The 15,128-nt window shown below is 60.0% G+C and overlaps 1 protein-coding gene across 1 annotated transcript; it reads left to right on the top strand.

Moving 5' to 3' along the window:
- The first annotated feature begins 1,326 nt into the window (after window positions 1-1,326).
- On the top strand, window positions 1,327-11,625 carry LOC118157508 (paladin-like). The gene is given in 20 exon segments (XM_035311869.1): window positions 1,327-1,632; window positions 1,770-1,964; window positions 2,140-2,242; window positions 2,318-2,497; window positions 2,743-2,907; window positions 3,094-3,330; window positions 3,490-3,516; window positions 3,518-3,639; window positions 3,737-3,833; window positions 3,914-4,018; window positions 6,084-6,179; window positions 6,333-6,467; window positions 6,618-6,734; window positions 6,814-6,993; window positions 7,633-7,830; window positions 7,914-8,054; window positions 8,134-8,205; window positions 8,385-8,525; window positions 10,157-10,312; window positions 11,301-11,625. Coding segments are annotated over 20 exon segments (2,685 nt in total). The 5' UTR covers window positions 1,327-1,549; the 3' UTR covers window positions 11,436-11,625.
- The last annotated feature ends 3,503 nt before the right edge of the window (window positions 11,626-15,128 follow it).

The following is a 15,128-nucleotide window of genomic DNA, read 5'->3' as shown; positions in this document are numbered from 1 at the left end:
CTTCATTTTGGGAAAAGAGGGGTGAGAGAGCACGGGCAGCGCCGGGCTCCATCACTTCCTCCCTGCCGGCTCGGCGGTGCCGCGTGCTCCCCGCTCCATCCGGCGGCCGCCGCGCTTCCTGCCGGCGCACCAGCGGGGAACACCACAAACTGCCCGTTTTTGGCCCAAATCCCCATCTTTTGGGGACCATCCGGGCTGCGCCCCCCCCTTGTGCACAAAGCCGGGGCAGCGCTGGCTGGCCGCCGCTTTTACCCCCCCCGGAGCCAGCCCCGTGCAGTGCCCTGGGCGAAGGGCATCGCCTGTCCTAATTTAGGAAGCTGCTAATCACTGGCTGGCGTGGGCAGGGTGTAATTTGGGGCTTTCTCCCAGGGAGAGGCCGCGTCGCGTTGGCAGGGCACGAGGGCGGAGAGGACAGAGGAGAAAAAGCAACGGTGGCACCGTCGCCCCTATAACCAGGGCAAAAAGAAACCCCAAATCCAGCGCGGAATAAACCCAAATGCCCCACTGGCTGGGGGGGGGGGGGGAAATGCGGGTGGTGATTTATTTGTCCCCACTCGTCCCGCTGACAATGAGGTGGCCGGGCAAGTGCAGGCTTCCTCCCGGCCGCGGCAGATGCATCCTGCAGCTGGGGGCCCCCCCCGCTATATTTAGGCCATTGTGAGCGCCGCCTTTGGGCCCCCGCCAGCTCCCCGCGGGGGGACCGACCCGGCCTCGCGGTCTGCCCGCGGGTAGTTCGGGGGCCGACGAGGCGGCGGAGGGCTTTCGGGGCCGCTACGGGGTTGGGAAATGCCCGCCGGTGAGTGGGAACACCACTCTTTTTTTTTTTTTTTTTTCCACCAGGGCTTGCAAACGGGATTTTTTTTTGGATCGATTTTTTGGGATTTAGGGGACGTAGGGTGGCTCTCTGCACGGCGGCGAAGATCCAGCCTCTTGCAAACCTGCTGGACAGGCTGCGGAGCATCCGCAGGCTTCCAGCACGTGCTGTGCCCGGCCAGGCGAGCCCTGTGCAAGCCCGAGCGTTTGCTCTAAAAGCACGAAAAGCGCCTTTTTTTTTTTTTTCTTTTTTTTTTTTTTTCCTCCCCTGCTCTTCCCGGCAAGGACAGTCGGCGCTTTGTCCCGGGGTGGCCGAGCGTGGCGGGATGCTCCTGGCTGTCCCCTGCCTTTGGGGACGAGCGGGCTCCGCTCTCCCGCCCCGCTCCCTCCTCTGCAAGCACACGCGTGTGCACGCATGAAGCTTGCACGTGTGTGCAAGCGTGCCCGCGTCCGCACGCCCGCCCTGGTGCATGCACACGCCCCCGTGAGCACGCACGCCCCGGCGTTGCCCGCACGCCTGCGGGGGAGCCCGGGAGGAAATTGGGGCGACCCGAAACGCCCAGCTAGATTTCCCGGCTCTCCGAGCCTTTTCCACGTTGCTGGCGGGGCTCATGGCTGTCCTGCGGGGACGGGAAGCCGCCGGGTCACTCTGCAGTGCCATCTGCTGACTCATCAGATTTTGGGGACCGGATCCCGGCTTTCTCCTTCCCCCTCCGCTCCCGCAAACCGAGCCCCGATGGCGGAGGGGCCGCGGCGCTGGGAATCGGGCTGCACCGGGGCCGGACCCTGCCCGGCGGAGGACGAGGGGGGAGAAAGCCCGTAAGGAGCGCGGGAAGGAAACCGGAGAGCACGGGAAGGGCTGGGTTCGTGTTTCTTCGGAAATGGGCCTCTCCTCGCCGCGCCGGGCGGCCGAAAAAATCCCTCTCACCTCCCCCCTGCTTGTTTTCCCCGTGCAGCCGCCTGCGGATGATGGGTACGACCGCCAGCGCGGCGCAGCAGACCGGCCCGGCCTCCGCCTTCGAGAGCGTGCACGGCATCGGGACCATGGAGGACCAGCGCTCGCTGAGCATCCACTCCTTCCAGGCCCTCGGGCTGCACAACAGCAAGGCCAAATCCATCATCACCAACAAAGTGGCGCCCGTGGTCATCACGTGAGTCGGGGCGGCCGCGCGCAAGACCTTCGGGCATCGCCCTCCGTCTGGTTTGGTGTCCCCCTCGTGTTGGGTGGCCCTATTGCACGCTCCCGTCCCGCTCCAGCGAAAAAAATCGCCTTTTTTTAAAAAATAATTTTTATTTTTTCGTGACTATGCCGTGTGTTTTCTCCAGGTACAACTGCAGGGAGGAGTTCCAGATCCACGACGAGCTGCTGAAGGCCAACTACACGGTGGGGCGCATCTCCGAGGCCGCGCCGGAGCACTACCTGGTGCAGGTGGGCATCGCCGCGCCTGGCCCCCCGCCCGCCGCCGGCGCTCGGATCCGGCTCCATCTCTTTCTTACCCCGCAGGGGAAATATTTCATGGTCAGAGACGTGCACGGCAAGCTGGATGCCTTGAACACCACCGGCAGCTGCGGCGCCCCGAATTTCCGGCAAGCCAAGGGCGGCTACGCGGTGTTTGGCATGGGGCAGCCCAGCCTCAGCGGCTTCAGGCTGGTTCTGCAGAAGCTGCAGAGAGAGGGCCACAAGGTTGGTGTGGCTCAAAATCGGAGCGTTCCTGCTTTTATTTCAGCAGGGTCCCGGAAAAGTAGGGTCATGGAAAAAGTAGGGTCATGGAGAAGCAACGGGAGATCTTTGGGGACAGCAGCCTACGCGCTCCAGGGCTGCTGGCCATGGAGGAGGGAAGGCTTTGGGAAGGGAAGGTTTTTGGGAAGCCTCGTCTTAATGTAAGCAGTGCCATCCCCAGCACGCCTCATCCGTGGCTGTCTTTCCAGGAGTGTGTCTTCTTCTGCGTCCGCGAGGAGCCCGTGCTCTTCCTGCGGGTGGAGGGCGACTTCGTGGCCTACACGCCGCGGGGCAAGGAGAGCCTCCACGAGAACCTCTGCGGCCTGCGCCGAGGGCTGCGCGTGGAGGACCTGGAGCTCACCATCCGCAAAGAGGTGATGCCGGTGGGGCCGTGGCAAGGGTCACCACCCTCTGACGTTCATCTCCACGTAGTTTGGTGTCCAGCAGAGCAAAGACCTGAGGAGCTGAGATGGAGATGGCCCCCTTTGGGCATCCCACAAGGGGGGGTTGGAGGTGGTCGGCCACCCATGGGTGCTGACGGCGATCCCCGTCTCCTCCAGATCCACGACTTCGCGCAGCTGAGCGAGGGGGTCTACTACGTCTACGACGACATTGAGCGGTTGCGGGACGAGCCGCGCGCCGTGCGGGTGCAGGGCGAGGAGGACGTCCAGGTGACGGAGGAGGTGTACCGCCGGCCCGTCTTCCTCCTGCCCACCTACCGCTACCACCGCCTGCCCCTGCCCGCCGACGGCGCCCCGCTGGAGGAGCACTTCGATGCCTTCATCCGCTTCCTCAGGGTGAGACGAGGGAAAGCGCCGGCCCCGTGGGGATTTGGGGTGGTGGGGTTTGCAGGCAGGGTGCTGGGGGTGCTCATGGTAGCTCCATGCTCGTTGTTGCCGTCGTTACACCACCGCCCGTGGGCCCGCACCATCCCTCTCCTCCTCCTTTCCTCCTAGGAGAGCCCCGGCCTCCTGCTGCGGGACCCTGGCAGACCCCCCCCCGGCGCTGCTCTTCAGCTGCCAGACCGGCGTGGGCAGGACCAACCTGGCCATGGCCATGGGCACCCTCGTCCTCCTCCACCACCGGGGAGCCACGCAGAAGCCCGAGTAAGCAGGGACCGTCCCCGGGGCCATGGGGTGACCCTGGTGGGCGTGGGTTTGATGCCCCCCTTTCTTTAATTTTCCCTCCCGTCCCCGCGGGCAGCCCTCAGCCGCCGGCCAAAACGTCGCCGAGGGCCAGGTTTCGGGTGATCCAGAGCTTCATCGAGGTGGTCCCCAAAGGGCAGCAGATGGTGGAGGAGGTAAGCGGGGAGCTGCACGGCCCCCGGAGAGCTCGGGGTGGGCAAGGAGGGCTCCGTTGACCAACTCTCCCCCATGCAAGGTGGACACTGCCATTGCCTTCTGCTCAGAGATGCACGACATGAAGGAAGCCATCCACGAGGCCAAGAAGAAGCTGGATGGGATTGGGGAAGACCGCCAGACCCAGGTACCACCGCCCGCGTGGCTTTGGGGGGGTGAGGAGCAACATCCCCCATGCTCAACACTGCGCCACGCCGAGCCCTGGGGTGTCGGCTGGGGGCCCTCGTTAGCGAGCCGTTAATTAGAGGATGGCTCGGCCGCTTGGCAGCAGTAATTTACAGAAATGTTTCTGTGAGCGGATGGGAAGAATGTAAATTGTGGAAATCTGAGACTTCCTGCGCCCTGGAAGCGTCCCAGGGACACGCGAACCTGGGAGGTTGGGGTGCGTTGCGTTTTGTTTTTTTTTTGGGGGGGTTGAGGGCTGTAAAGTTGGGGAAATCTGCTCTTTTTGGGCATTACCATTGCCTCTGGAAGATGCCTTTGGGCCAAAAAATATTATAAAGTATTATTTTGTCGTCTCCGAAACTGGAGAAGCGGCAGGTTGATGTCCAGCATCTCGCTCTTGGCCGGCAGAGGCGGCGCAGACCCCAGGTGCACCTGGCTCATCTTTTAACTTCCCTTCCAGCCTTTTTGGAGGCGAATTTTTCCATCAGGGTGATGAATGAGCTGCTAGAGCCGGAAAACCCAAATTTCCCCCTATCGGTTCCTTTTTTAGGGTGGATTCGGGTCCGTTTGGGGCCGCTCCAGGCGATGGCACGAAGCTGTGTCCGCTCGGCCGCGGGGCCAGGTGTGGGTGCAGCCATGGGGGCACCCGTGGGTGCCCAGGCTGGGTGCTCCGGGGGTGAAAGGTGCCCCGGGTGACCCTCTCCTCGCACCGGGGAGGGCTGCTCCTTGTCCTCCTAGACGGCGGAAAACGAATGGCCGCGGACTGCCGTAAATTAGCCGAGAGGAGTGTTTATTTGAAGTCTGCACGTAGCGAGAGCACGTTTAAACAATGGCCAGGGGCCAGGAAAATGTGCCGGGGGGTGTGTGTGGGGAGGAGAGGCAGAGAGGAAAGGCACGGAGGATTTATCCCACGAAGAACTGCCCCGAGCTGGGTGGAAAAAGTGGAGATTTAGGTCCCGGCGCGGCGGTAGGCGCGATGCAGGGGCTGGGGTGGGATGCTCGGCCGCATCCTGGCGGTACCCTGCTCTCCCCGGTCCAACCCTGGCACGGCTCCGTCCTCCTGGGCTTTGTCTGGAGTTCCCAGAGCAAACGTGCTGCTCTGCCTCCTGATAGATGGCAGCGGGATGGCTTCATCTTGCAGAAACCGCGTCGATAAAGACTCGTGAATCTATGCCGCTGCCTCGGCGACGTAACCGGCTCCACCCGGGCAGCAGGGGAGGATCTCCAGCGGTGCGCCTCCTGAATTGCAGGCTTCCCATCGTGTCTGGGATGGGGTTTTGCTTGCAGGGAAGGAGGACTGGGTGTACGTGGCCCCTGAGGTCGAGGTCGGGTGGTTTCCCAGTTGCAGAAAGTCCCCGGGTTCCCAGCTTGCGTCCCCAGCAGGACACCCAGCAGCCCCTGGGGAAACCCAGCAGCCCGAGCATCTCGGCCGTAGGGGTGTCTGGGGTGGTGTGAGCACCTTGCGTGGATCAGCCCCCCTCCTTTTGGGTTTTGCTCTCTGTCAGCATCTGGACATTGTCTCCCCGGGACAGGCAGGCAGCTCGTGTCCTGTTGGACCCGCTCCCGGCGCGTCCCTGGGTGAAGGGGAAGGCTTTGTTTGATCCGAAATGCAAATTTATGGCTCTAAGCATCACTCGGTGTGGAAAAACTTGAAATGTTTCATTTCAAAACTAAACAAAAAAAAGCAGCAAAAACTATTCCAGATAGGGTTCTGTAGGTTTTTCACCCCTCTCCTCCTTTGGAAGCAGTTTCTTTCCAAGCAAACAACTTGGTGAAGTTAGTGTAAACACGCAAAAAAAAAAAAGAAAAAACACAACAAAACCACCATGAAACCTTCTCAGGGATTCCAGTGGGATTTCTGTCTCCTTCTCCCCCAAAATGACTGTTTTAAAATGCCTTGGGCCAGCTTGCCTGCTGCTCTTCCGTGCCAGCTCGTGGTGCTCTCCTGCCCTGCGTGCTCCAGGAGAAGGGGCTCCTGCCCCAGCTCCGTGCTGGCCGTGACGAGTGCCACCCGCACTTGCTTCCAGGGGGGCAGCACCAAAGAACGCTTCCTCCAGAGGGTCCAGCAGAGCCTCGAGCGCTATTTCTACCTGCTTGCTTTCAACTACTACCTTCACGAGCAGGTAAGGGCCCCCCCCGCCTTCGTCGCCGGGTGGCGGGGCCACCTCCGAGCTGCCGCGGCCGGGGGGTTTTGGAAGCGCACGGAGGCGGAGAGGTGCCGGGCAGGGGGAGCGAGCCCAGGCTGACGGCGCGCCCCCCCGGCCCCCCGCCGGCAGTACCCCCTGGGCTTTGCCCTCAGCTTCAGCAGGTGGATGTGCCGGCACCCCGAGCTGTACCGGCTGCAGGCGGACATCGGCTCCTCCGAGCTCGCCGTCCCAGGGGACCTCCTGGCCAAGGGTGCGCGGGTGCTGGTGAGTACCCGTCCTGGTGCCCGACCTCGGATTGGTTTGGCGGGGTGGGAGGAGCAGGGTTGCTCCGTGGCAGGGCAGGGGGGGGAGTTTTGGGGGTCTCCAGGTCCCCAGGTGAGGATGGGACGCCCAGCCCTGTCCGTCCCGCTGCAGGTGGCGGACGAGCGCTTCTGCCCGGACGTGCTGAGCACCATCAAGGAGATGAGCGTGGCCAACTTCCGACGGGTGCCCAAGATGCCCGTCTACGGGACGGCGCAGCCCAGCTCCAAGGTGAGGGGCACGCACCCCGCACGGGGCAGGGCCACCCCTCCGGGTGCCGTCCCCTCACCTCGGCCACCCCTCGCCCTAGACCCTCGGGAGCGTCCTGCGGTACCTGACGGACGCCAAGAGGAAGCACTCGCGCATCTTGTGGGTCAACCTGCGGGAGGAGGTGGTGCTGGAGGGCAACGAGCAGGTCTACACGCTCAGGGAGCCGGGGAGCCTCGACGAGCTCGTCCCCGTGCCCGCCTCCACGCCCGAGCAGCTGGAGGTGAGCCTGGGGTTTTGGGGTGCCTCATCCCGCCTCGGGCAGGAGGGACGATGGACAAGGGTTGCACCAGGGGGAGCATGGAGGATGCTCCCCAGCACCGATCCTGGCCGGTGCTGCTGATCTTCTCCTTGTCTCTGTCATGCCTTTCCTCTTCTTTGCGCTTCTAAACTTTGCCCTCTGGCCCATTTGAGCTAAATTTGACCTCGTTTTCCATTCTTGCGAGCTTTTTTTTTGCAGATAAATAGCTGGATGTGGGACAGAGGCGTAGGTCGTGTTCCCGCTGAGGGAAAGGCATCTCCCCCTCTGCGGAGCCCTCATGAGGGATGTGCACAGGGAAACCGGGCTTTGTTAGTCCCTCAGCCCTCACAGCTCCTTTTTTGGGGCTTTTTGGGGGCTTTTTTTTGGGGCAGGGGGCAGGGGGCAGAGCTCCTCACCCTGGAGGAGCTCTGCAGGGTCCAGGAGGATTGCGGTGCCCACGGTCCCTGGGCAGAAGTGGTGGCCAGGACCTGGCATGTGGGTCTGCGTTGGCTGCAGGGTGGTTGAGAGGGGATTAAAAAAAATAAAAATAAAATCAGGGGATGAGGTGGACGAGGAGCGGGTCTGATGTTGTGAAGGCTAGGGTCCCTCCGTCCTCTGCAGAAGCTCGAGTCCGCGCTGAAGGGCGACCTGCTGAAGTCGCAGCAGTGGCTGGAGGTCTACCTGGAGGCGGAGAAGCAGAAGAAGATGTTCAAGAGCTGCCTGACCACGCAGGAGATCTTCAACCAGCACAAGAGCACCTGCCCGGGCCTGACCTACCGGCGCATCCCCATCCCCGACTTCTGCGCTCCCAAGGAGCAGGTACCGGCCGTGTCACCTCGTCCCCCAGCCTGGGCGGGCGGGGGGGCAGCACCCTCCCTAAATCCTGGCTTTGCCCTCGGCAGGACTTTGACCGGCTGCTGGAGGCGATGAAGACCACCCTGGCCGAGGACTCGCGGGCAGCCTTCGTCTTCAACTGCGCCAGCGGCCGGGGCCGGACCACCACGGCCATGGTCATCGCCGTCCTGGCGCTGTGGCACTGCGCTGTGGGTACCGGCTGCAGGGGGGCTGGGGGGGCTGGGCCCGCGCGCACCTAACGCCCCGTCCCTCCCTGCCCCGCCACAGGGCGTCCCCGAGGCCAGCGAGGACGAGATCGTGAGCGTGCCCGACGCCAAGTACACCAAGGGGGAGTTCGAGGTGAGTCCTGCGGCCGGCCTGGCCGCACGCTGTAGGGTTCCCTGAGCCCTGCAGGACGCGCCAGCCCTCCTTGCCTGGAGGGAGTAGGTCCCCCCCCTGGGGCGGGAGGTGAGCATGGGCACGGGGAGGTTGGGTTGGGGGCTCCAGGTGAAGCCCCTTTTGCTTTGTCCCCACTCGAGGTCGTGATGAAGGTGGTCCAGCTCCTGCCCGACGGCCACCGGATGAAGAAGGAGGTGGACATGGCCCTGGACACGGTCAGCGAGACCATGACGCCCATGCACTACCACCTCCGAGAAATCATCATCTGCACCTACCGGCAGGTGAGCAGCACCTCCGGGCCCCTTTCCATCTGGGGGACCCCAGGGAGGACGGCTGGATCCCGGAGCGGGGCAGATTCTCCGGCTGCAGCTGTGGGATTTGTCACGAGAAGGGCGCTGGGGCTCCGTCAGCGGTGGCTTTTGGGTTCCTCCCCGGCTTTCCCCAGCGCTGTGGGATGACCCAGCACAGCCCGACGGCTCCGGCGCGCTCTCGGCGCCCACCACAGCTGGTTTAGGGGGGCTGAAGGGAAAGCAGGGAGTTAAGGTGCTGGGGCTTTTTTCACCCTTTGGGGTCCCTTCCCCAAGGTGACGGGGTCGTGGTGCTCCGGCACCCCGTGCATCCCGGCGCCGCAGCCGGCAGAGGGCAGGGCCGCTCCGTCCCCTTCTCCTCCCATCCCCGCTGGCTCCTCCGGCTCCGGCGCGGAGCTGCTCCCGTTTATGAGCAGCATTTATTTTTCGGAAGACGCCTGCCAGTTCCCGCGACCTCCCTGCCCCTCTCGCCGGTGCTTGGCAGCGAGGAGCAGCGCAGGGGTGTTCCTGGGCCGCATCCTGTTTCCCGGCCAGCTGCGTCCAGCCCGGCCTGATGGGGAAGGGAGATAAGCAGGGAGCCATCCGCTGCCCTGCTCCCCCGCCGTAGGAAGAGCCTTTTATCGCCACCTTGAAGAGGGCATGTGCAAGTGCTTGGTTTTTTTTTTTTTTTTGCCTTTTCCCCCCCCCCCCCAAAAGTGAGCCCGGGATGGGCCGGCTCCGTGGGGACATCTCTGCTCTGGCTGGCAGATGCAAGCTGGAAGAAGTGGATGTGCTTCCAGGCACCCCAAACCCCCTTCTGGGCTTTGCAGAACGGCTTTGGGTTGCATCCTGCTCTTTGTTTCGCTCTCGGGCGGGTGGGAGCAGCTTTCAGAGCCTTGCAGGGGATGCTCCGCAGGGTTAGGACGATCGGGAGGGAAGGAAAATGTGCGGTGCTCGGCTCGGATTCCTCCCTAGCCCTTCCCATCCCAACCCAGGAGGAAAAAATAGGTTGATGCATTCCTTCCGCTGCCGGAAGATGTGTTGTTTGGGGAGGTTTCCTCGGCAGGAGCCGACAGCAGCGAGCTGCCTGCTTCCTCCCAGCCTGGCTGCTGCAGAGCTGCCCTGGGTTTGCTGCAGCGTTTCTTGGGATAAACGCTACAAGGATAACAGTCTTCGTTAGGTTCCTTGGTTTACTGGTCATTTCTGCCGGGCCACGTTGCTCTGATGCTGGCCGTGGTCTTTAACCCAGTTGCGTCCTCTCCATCTCCCCCTTCTGGGCTTCGAGCAGGGTCAGAAACGCTCAGAGAAGCCACATCAGGATCCACTCGCCCCAAATATTGGCGTGTACACGCAGAGGAGATGTCTTTTCCCAGGGCAGACCTGATCTCACCGTCCTGCCATGAACAGGGCTGTGAAGTTGGGGAAAAAAAACAAAACTAAATGTAAGCCGGAGCAGTTTGCTCTGCTCCCGCCTGGAGAGGGGCAGGATGCTGGGCACGGGCATAGGAACGCCTCCTCTATTTTTGAGGGCTGTGGGGTAAAAGGGGAAGCTTTTCGTGTTGCTGGAAGCCACAGCCCGATGAGAGCTTAGGCTGCTGAGCTTCTTTTCGTCCTTGCGCTTCCAGGGGCGGTCGGGCAAGGATGAGCAGGAGCGGCGGCTGCTGCGGCTGAGGAGCTTGCAGTACCTGGAGCGCTACATCTACCTGATCCTCTTCAACGCCTACCTGCACCTGGAGAAGAAGGACTCCTGGCAGCGGCCCTTCAGCCTCTGGATGCGCGAGGTAGGGCTTTTGTGCGGACCAGAGTTTGGTGTGACGGGGAGGTGTCTCCGTTCTCAGCCATGATTCTGCACGTGCCATCGTCATGCACGTGCAACGGGTGCTGGACCCAGCCCACTGTCACCTCTCATCGCAGCCCGAAACACCAGCTCTGAGCACTCCCAGGGCTGGGAAAGCTCTGGTTGCAACACAGCGTCCTAAACAAGCTGTTTATTAACCTACCTGGATGGAGACACATCGGGTTTTAGGAAAACGCTGCACCTCGGCGAGCTGGGAGAGCCTTGTGCCTTGCCCCTAATTTGTGCTGGGAAATATTCCTGGTGCCAGGTCCTCCTCCTAGCCCAGGTCCAGGAGGTTGTATCCTGTATGTTTGCATGGGGACAACCTTACAAAGCACCCCATATTTCATTTTTTATCACGTTTTGATGTGCAAAACGCACTGTGATGCTCCTTGTCCCTCCTCTTGCTCCAGCTCCTTGACCCCAGCCTCGCTCCTCAAGGCACACCTCGCTGGAGGAGGGGGAAGACCTCAAATCCAAGAAATCCCCACCAGCCGCATTGTTCTGGAAGAAATTCCGCTCTTTTCCTCATCCTGGGCTTAAACCTGCCTCCTCTGCCCCTGTTTTCAGGGAGGAGGTGCGCCCCACCACGCATCAAAGGAGCCTTTGGCTCCACGCGGTGCTCCAGCACAAGCTTTGCATTTTCAGTTCTTTTTCCAAAAAAAAACAACCAACCATCAACAAGGCGACATTGTAACTTCTTTTCCGGAAGGGTGCCAAAGCTAACAAACCATAAAGCAGCTTATAAAACCAGGCAGCAGCTGGAGGGAAGCTCGGGGAGGGGTCGGTGCCACGCAGGCGGTGGTCCATGCTTCCCCCCGGCTCGGGGTCGCGCGCGGGGACGCAGCGGCCGCTGCTCCCCGTCCTCCTTCTGGGGCTGGAGGACGGGTGGAGGGGGCAAAACCGCCTCAGCCTCTCTGCTCTGCTTCCAGGTGGCGGCCGTGGCCGGTGTCTACGAGGTGCTGGACCGGCTGGGCTTCCCCGAGCTGGAGGGGCCGGAGGACGAGGAGCCGCTGCGGAGGCTGCGCGGGCGCTGGCGGGCGCAGAGCCACGGGGACGTGGTGTAGGGGGACGGAGAGGGATGCTGCCTTCAGGAAAATAGACTGTTCCCCCTCCCCCCCCCAAAAAATAAAATAAAATAAAATAAAAAATGATAGGGAGAGGGAGGGAGGGGATAGCCCCGAAGCTACTACCTGCAGGAGAAGAATTGAGGGGGTTCTCCACGACGCAATAAAAGTGTTGTAAATTAAACAAAAAGCTGTCGGACAGGTGCTTAATAGTGAGCATGGCGTGGGTGTGTGTGGTTGTAGACACACCGATATGTATTTATGTACACACCCACGGATGGGTTTGTGTACGCACGGACCCAAGCCCTTGTACCCTGGTATATATGGCTAGGTGTACACACAGACCCAAACCTTTGCAGCCTGGGTTGGGACTCACGGTCCTTGCACATCCGGGGGTGTTTAGTTTTCGGGTGGATTTGCTTGTTCTTCCTGGTTTTCCGCTGTGGATGGGGCTGGGGTTTGGCGGTGAGAAGGCAGGGGGTGAGTGGGAGCCTTGCCTCTGAGCATCGGCTTGGTGGAAAATACATCTGGAGCATGCTTACAGGCATCATCAAGGCTGCGAGATTTATTTTTAATTAGATGATTAGATGCAAAACGGAGTTAATGAAGAAAGGGTGCTCAGTCGGGCACCCCTTCCCTGCAGGCAGGGCTCTGGGGAGGGCAGGAGCGGGACGGGACGGGACGACAGGGCCGGATGCGGGGTACCAGAGCAGCAGCACACACTCCCTCTGCCCCAGCAGCCACTTTCATCCGCTGCCAGCGGCAGGAGGTGCAGACAGCAGAAATTAAAAAGCAGAGGGTGGAAAAAAATAATTTAAAAATAGCAAGAGGTTTTATTTATTTATTTTTTTTTTAAAGCGTTGGCATGGTTCCTGCTGCAGTGTGAGAGCCCCACTTCCCCAAAGGCTCCCTCGATGGTGTTTTATTTCTGACTTCACCGGGTGTTTTGGTTTTCCTTTTTCTTTTTAAATGCAGAAATATTTTGTCCCAGCTGGGTGTTTCTGTTCATCTTTTAGCGATGGGAATGGGCTCACAGGGAATAAGGGGACGCGCTGGGCGGCTGCACCTTCTCCTGCCCCTTTGCCCCCCCGAAAACCCTGCCTAATAACCAGCGGAGAGGCTGAGCAGGGGCTTAATTAGGCAGGTTTTTAATTGCTTCGGAACCCCAGCCCTTTAATCTGGGTAATGAAGGCTGGAGATTTGCATCACCTGCACCGGGGGGCTCAAAGGCTTCTTTCTGCTTTCCCACCTTCGGAACAAGCGATTTCGAGCAGAAACAATTGACTGGAAGGAAAAGGCCGAGGGGGGTATGAATGAGCGTGGATGTGAAAAAATGAGTGTTTGTTCCCTATTTATCTGGGGGTGGGAACATTGCTGGTGAAATAAAGCCCTAAAGATGTTGGGCAGCTGGGAAGGTGAGCTGACCCAGGGCACCGGCGAGGAGCGCAAAAAAACGGGAGGGAAATTGTGCTTCGAGGTGTGCCCTCCCCGGGATGCACGCGTGGGCCGGGGTGGGGCATGGAAACTTGGAGGAAAACGCCCCAATTCCGCCCGTGGAAAAAAGAAAAAAGAAAAAAAAAAAGCTATTTGTGTCGCTGAACGTGGCCTTTGTGGGGCTGGGGGAGGCGGAGGTGGGCCCCCGTGCTTTGAAAAGGCGACCGCAGCCTCCTTCACGAGCAGAGCAAGCGAGCCCTCGGCCCCTGCCAGGGAAAATAGGTACACGCAGATGTTGCTGCGCTAGGGAATTTGCTTGCTCATGTGTGCTGCTCCTTGCTGAGCTGCTGTTCCCGTACTTTTTGTTATTAATATTTGTTGGTATCGTTGTTCCCGTCCCAAAGGCGTAATTAAAAGGAGGACGCCTGCCTGTAATGAGTTATGATGAAGTTATAACTGTTGGCGGGGCTAAGTGCTCCTTCCTGGCCACGGGAGGTAAACGTGTGTTTATTATTTTTCCCGTTTTCTTTAATTTGGTCTCTTTTTTTCATTTCGCTTCTCCTGTAAAGGAAAGTTGCTTTCTTCAGGCTCCACTCGCGCCGTCTTCATCCGTTCATACCCAGCTGTGCCTCCATAGAAACAAAAGATCTGTCAGAAAATAGATAAATTGATAAATTCTCCGCTTAAGGGGGAGAAAGGGAGCAAGGACCCTTCCTTCCCCCCCACCATGAACCTCCCCTTAAATAAAGTAGCCTGGGGAAAGGGGCTTTGACCAGCAAAGCTGCATCATCCATGGGCCGGACCTCTCACTTGGTCCTTCATCGCACATCGATGGGGGCAGGGGGTCCCCCTCAGTTTTGTCAAATCGATTCTTATTTTTATTTTTATTTATTTCAGTGTTGGAGAAGCGGCCCTGACCCAGCAGCTCCCTTGGAGGTTCCCGTGTTTTCCTTTCCGCGCCGCGCAGGGAGGCTGTTGGACCTCGGCACGGCGAGCGCATCTGTGTTTCATTTTCCAGCGAAAGAATAGCAATTAAGATGCTTCTGCAGAGCCAGGGCTCGGAAAACTAAAAATAAATGCCATGCACGAGCAGCCCCAGACTGCATCCATTAAAAGGAGAGACTGCAAAAGTCAAAAGCTGGGGGCATCGCACAGACCGCGGGCTTGAAAAGGCTTTTCCTCGCTGTTTCCTTGCATATTGGGGGCAGAAAAGCTGTTTTCTGGCCCCTGTGCGAATGAAAAATTGATTTTTCCCAGGTTGAGATGGAAGATTGGAAGCGGCGAGGCGGCTCTGTGGGACTCGCTGGCGAGCTGGCAGCGGCCGTGCCAGAACGATAAGTGGCTGTGAGGATGAGCGAGGCCCCGGGGGGACGGGAAGTGCTCAGTGGCTGGCCTGAAGGCGAGGGAAAAAAAAGCCACAGATTTGGGTTTTACACACCAGTAAGTTTCACTTTAGCGGGAGGATGATTAAAAATGAATAATGCGGTCGGCGCGTATAAAGGAGAAGGCGTATCCTCAGGGAGGCTGCGCGAAGCTAGCCTGGCTCATCGCGTTGATGTATTGGGTTCTTTTGTGTTTATTTAGGAAATTAGCCTGTTAACCTGTTTGTGGATAAATACCTCCCCGTGCATCTTGGTGCGGAGCCCATCACCCTGGTGTCAGGCCTGGGATGGGCACCGTATCTCCCACAGCTCCTCCCCATCCCCGCCGCCCCGTGTTTCCATCGGGGTCGCAGCCTTCGAGCATCCCCCTAAAACATTTTGGGTGCAGGCGCTCGCCGCAGGCGTCTCTCTCCAAACCGTGCTTTCTCGGCCGGAGCGGCGGTTCCTAGAAGGAGAGCAACTTTTTCCCTTCTCCTTTTCCACCAGGGTCTGGAAGCCGCCCAGGGCTGTTGGTATAAATCTCCCTGACCTTGTTTCCCATCTCCAGGCTCGCAGCTCGGCTCCCCTGGCACTGGAAGGGCTCGTGGTCGGGTTGGACAACCACATCTTGTGGCAGATGTCCGTGCCTATAAGCTGGATTGGTTTGAAGGGCCCCTTCCAACCCTAACCATCCCATGGAGCCCATGTGAAAAGCTAGCATGGAAAACCAAAAAAGAAACTTGTCCCAGGGGCTCGTGGAGGCTGCCTCCAGCTTTGGAGGTCTTTAAGCAGGGATTAGAGAGGGATTCGGTAGGAATGGTCTCCGGACAACGTGCCTGCCTCCACAAGCAGGGCTCATGCTTCTCAGCAGCCATCCTTGGTGGGCGCGGAGCCTCCG

The sequence above is a fragment of the Oxyura jamaicensis genome, assembly GCF_011077185.1.
Source record: "Oxyura jamaicensis isolate SHBP4307 breed ruddy duck chromosome 6 unlocalized genomic scaffold, BPBGC_Ojam_1.0 oxy6_random_OJ106625, whole genome shotgun sequence".
Taxonomy (NCBI): Eukaryota; Metazoa; Chordata; class Aves; order Anseriformes; family Anatidae; genus Oxyura; species Oxyura jamaicensis.
This window is presented reverse-complemented; position numbering and strand designations above follow the sequence as displayed.